Source organism: Mytilus edulis, chromosome 5 (assembly GCF_963676685.1).
Source record: "Mytilus edulis chromosome 5, xbMytEdul2.2, whole genome shotgun sequence".
Lineage (NCBI taxonomy): Eukaryota > Metazoa > Mollusca > Bivalvia > Mytilida > Mytilidae > Mytilus > Mytilus edulis.
Window position 1 is genome coordinate 37,101,807 of NC_092348.1, and position 4,332 is coordinate 37,106,138.

The following is a 4,332-nucleotide window of genomic DNA, read 5'->3' on the forward strand; positions in this document are numbered from 1 at the left end:
TTGTAAATATAATGGAATTTGATGCGAATGTCATACAAGTGAGGGGTTTAGCGCTATAAAACCAGTTTCAATCCACCATTTTCTACATTTGAAAATTCTTTTAACAAGTCAGGAATATGACAGTAGTTGTCCATTCGTTTGATGTATTTTATCATTTGATTTTGCCATTTGATTAGGGACTTTCCGATTTGAATTTTCCTCGCAGTTCATGGTCAGTATTTTTGTGATTTTACTTTTAAGATTTTAGCTTCGCTGAGTTGATATCTAATTGAAATAAACCCCACATTTTCTATTATTCGTAGTAAAAGGTATTACCACTTTCTTTGTCCGGTGTGTTGTGCTTGTGTTCGTTATATTGCAGTCGAGTGAGTCATCCAAATTCAGCCGTATGATGCGCTATTTTTCAAGTAATAGTCTCAATACAATGTTGTGTGATTTTGGTGTAGTTTTTTTTAACCTCAATGCAGATTTTTCATTATGCAAGTGTATCAATTAGTTATCAACTTGTTCAGTTTTAAAACTATTACTTCAAATTCATTGATTATAATTGTTCATCTGTTTGTACAAATGATAATAAAATAAGGACATTTTTAGTTTGCATTTTTTTTTATGGAATGAAAAAACGTCCCCATATCATGTTTCTAACTTTGATTCATTATCAATTCTATACCGACGATTACAATATGTGGTGGGTTTTGCGTTGGTCTCTAATCAAGTGAAAGATCTTTTCTATCTTTTTATATTAGTATATTACAGGCATGTACGCCTTTTCTGTTTCATTATTCAATTACGTGATTTTTTTCAAATTTTAACAGTTCTACTATTTGCGGAAATAATGACATATGGCAATATTTTCATGTCAATGTTTTTTAAACAAAGGCAAGACTTCCCGGAGTAAGGTTTTAGTACAAACTTAACTTTAACCTTTGGGTTTTGCCGTTGAGGAAATAGTCAATACATTTCTGTTTTTGGATATCAAACAAGAGTGATTAGATATGGATATCAATAGTATGCTCAATAATATTACATTATCAGAATGGAACGAAGACATAACTAACAACCTAATGCCGAACATTGTCATTCTCGCCGTTCATATTGCTCTTGGTACAATAGGAAACGTTCTTGTTATATTGGTTTATGCATTTCAGATGAGGGGAGCATCAGAAGAAAGATATTTTATACCAATTTTAGCTTTCTTTGATATGATAGCAGTTATTTACGTCGGAGGATATTATATTTTTCAGAGTTGCAATCAGACGATATTTTCAAACAACATTTTATGCAAGACACTCGTGTTTTTTGCAGGAAATACTACATATAACTCGGTCTTTATACTGTTCATCATTGCAATTCAAAGATATATGAAAGTTTGTAGGCCACGGAAACAACCCATGTCGATTTCTGTGAAAAGAACTGCATTGTTACTGGCACTTTTAATGTCCTTGATTTGCGCTTTACCGTTACCATTTGTATTTGGAACCGTTTCTTTCCACAACATTGACTTTGGAATCTACGGAATGAGATGTGGAAGGTTGAAAGATGGGCATCCTTTGGTCAGGACTGTATACTCAGTTGTAGCTGGTTTGTTCGTATTTGTAATAGTAACATCTCTTATTGTTATTTACGGTAGAATTATAGGCACAGTGTTTCGTCGATTACAAGTTAATAAAAAAGATTTACGAAGTCATGAAAAAAGAAGCGAAACGACCGATAGGGGAGAAAACAATCCGGTCGTTGATGATTTTAAGGGTATAGAAATGGTAAACATAACAGACAAAACAATAAAACATTCAACAGCACTACAAACTAGAACAAATATTACAGGACATAATATCGAATCAGCTGCAACAAAACAACGAAGAACAACAAATCGTCGATTGACCTATAAACTTACGGTAATGTTCTTTATCATAACTACAGTATTTTTACTTAGTTATATTCCGAAAGTGGTATTACTATTCCTTGAAGGAATCAATGAAGATTTTTGGGAAACACTATCAGCTTCACAAAGACCTGGTTTGACGTTCCTATACCATATCTTCATTCTTCATAATATAGTAAACCCTATAGTTTACGCTTTTTTTGACATCGAGTTTCGCCAAGAAGCAGCTTTAGTATTTAAGCGTTTGTTCATAAAGCCGTGTATTTGCTCTAGCGAGATTCAACTGTGATATCAAATGTGTCATTTATGTAAATAAAAATTTAATCATTCATTCACGATTAAAGTACAATATCAATGATAAAAAGTAAAGGTTTTAGTGACATACAAAAACTGCAGTATTGAGCTGTTGTTGTTTACTTATCTAAACCAACATTCAGGTTAGCATAAATATCATGAAAAAGAAAGTAAGCAGTGTTCAACAAAGTTCTTCCAAAAACATATAACATAGATATAAGAAGATGTTTTTGAGTGCCAATGAGACAACTCTAAATCCAAGTCACAATTTGTAAAATTAACCATCATAGGGTAAAGTACGGTATTCAACACTGAGCCTTGTCTAGCACCGAACAGCAAGCTATAATGGGTCCCACAAATGACTAGAGTAAACCATTCAAACAGGAAAACCAACAGGTATAATCTATATAAACACTGTGTGAGTATATACGTAAGTAAAGGATTTTATAGTCAATTTTCCGGTATTTTAATGAAAATATACGAATGTAATGAAAAGTATAACTTCTATAGAAAATCACTAATGCATGTAGTATTTTCATTATTCATCTTATTTATATCTAAAATAAGTCATCTTGATTAATTGCGAGTACATAACTTAAGCAGACACTTAAAACATTAGTATCTTTTTACTCAAATTACTTAACCTATAATTGAAGAAAGTGCAGTAGTGTTGATTGATAAACTCCCGAATTAGAAAAACTGTTCTCTCACTGGGGATAAAGAAAGTCCATTATCTTAATACATGTAACTACATTTACATGAGCTGAATAGTTGAAATTAGATAAAAGTCACAATGTCCCCCACGATGCACGTATTTTATATTTCCAAGGGGCATAACTTTTGTACCAGGGTAAGATGAAATGGACCCTGTGGTGTCAACTGGCCAAGAAAAAGTGTGCGTAACAGTGTTAATGGTAGGGACACCTCCATGATAACCGACAGAACCTGCATTTAGGGTCTATTGACCGGTCTTAGAAGTCACCGAAGTAAAAACGTGGGTTAGTTGACTACTATTAGGAGGGGTTCCCTGCCCTAAACCGATCGTCTACCATTTTAAAACTTGTCCGGGATATTGCTGATATTAAACTACAGTATACGTTTTACAAAAATCTTACAATAATTGTACCCGTGAGAACGCTAACGAGGCCATTTGTCATAAATTTAATATTTCAAAGGAGCATAACTCTTTTTTAAAAAGGCGATCGTCCAACATTTTAGAACTTCTCCGATGGATTGCTGATTAACATACAGCATAAGTTTATATAAATCTGGCAGTAATTTTATCCATGATAGCGCTAAGAATTATTAATTATTATACTGATTTTTTATTATTATAATGTATTTTAGGAATATTTAGAAGTTGAAATAGCCTCACAAAATAAATATCTCCGTCTTTCTGTTTTGAATTGTGCAAAATGGCATTGACATATGCCTGTGTGCTAAGAAATAAGACGGACTCCTTCCTTATAAAAACAAAGTGTTAAGCTTACTACGAAAGGTTACCTGATTTACAGATTTTAATACATATAAATGTTAATCCAATATCCTTCGCTCATGCTTCTGGGTAGAACTGAAAACAACTTTGGCATTTGCATTTTGTATTGGGTATGAAAACAGAGAAATATTCAATAAATGCAGATGGATTAAAAACTAAAACGACAAAACGAACAAAGAACGTCAAGCCTTCGATTCGTTTATTTTATTTTTCTATCGAAGGTTGGTGGTTCTCTACTGACACCCCAGTGGTCTGTACTGAAGGTCAGTAGACGTGCTGAAAGTGTCGTTAAACATCAATCAATCAATAATTCGCTTCTTACGATGTTGGATGAAAAGAGCATATCTCTATGGCAATATACTAAAACAAATGGCACATGCAAGTCCAATAAAAGGTTTTTTCTACATTATAGTGTGCAATTATACAAGGCTAAAAAAAATTAAATTTGAATCATGAATAAATCTCCCATTCATCTCCAATTGACATTTGTCAATGACCATCAAAGGTAATTATTCTCTGTGAATTGCCAATTGTGATGATGTGACATTAACCTCCACCAATCAATCAGACATTGTCAAATTACTGCATCTGATTCCGAAAGTGTAGTCATTGCTACAAGACGTTAACAGTCTAAAATGACAAAATCGAAATAATAAAAGCA

At 32.9% G+C, this 4,332-nt stretch overlaps 1 protein-coding gene across 1 annotated transcript; it reads left to right on the top strand.

Annotated features, from left to right (window-relative positions):
- Positions 1–1,000: 1,000 nt before the first annotated feature.
- LOC139522391 (cholecystokinin receptor-like) lies at positions 1,001–2,173 on the top strand. The gene has a single exon (XM_071315910.1). It carries the CDS (start codon positions 1,011–1,013, stop codon positions 2,169–2,171), a length of 1,161 nt encoding a protein of 386 aa, XP_071172011.1. The 5' UTR covers positions 1,001–1,010; the 3' UTR covers positions 2,172–2,173.
- The last annotated feature ends 2,159 nt before the right edge of the window (positions 2,174–4,332 follow it).

Bases quoted from the DNA above. Each gene is read 5' to 3' on its own strand.
- LOC139522391 (XM_071315910.1), top strand. From the start codon at position 1,011: ATGCTCAATAATATTACATTATCAGAATGGAACGAAGACATAACTAAC.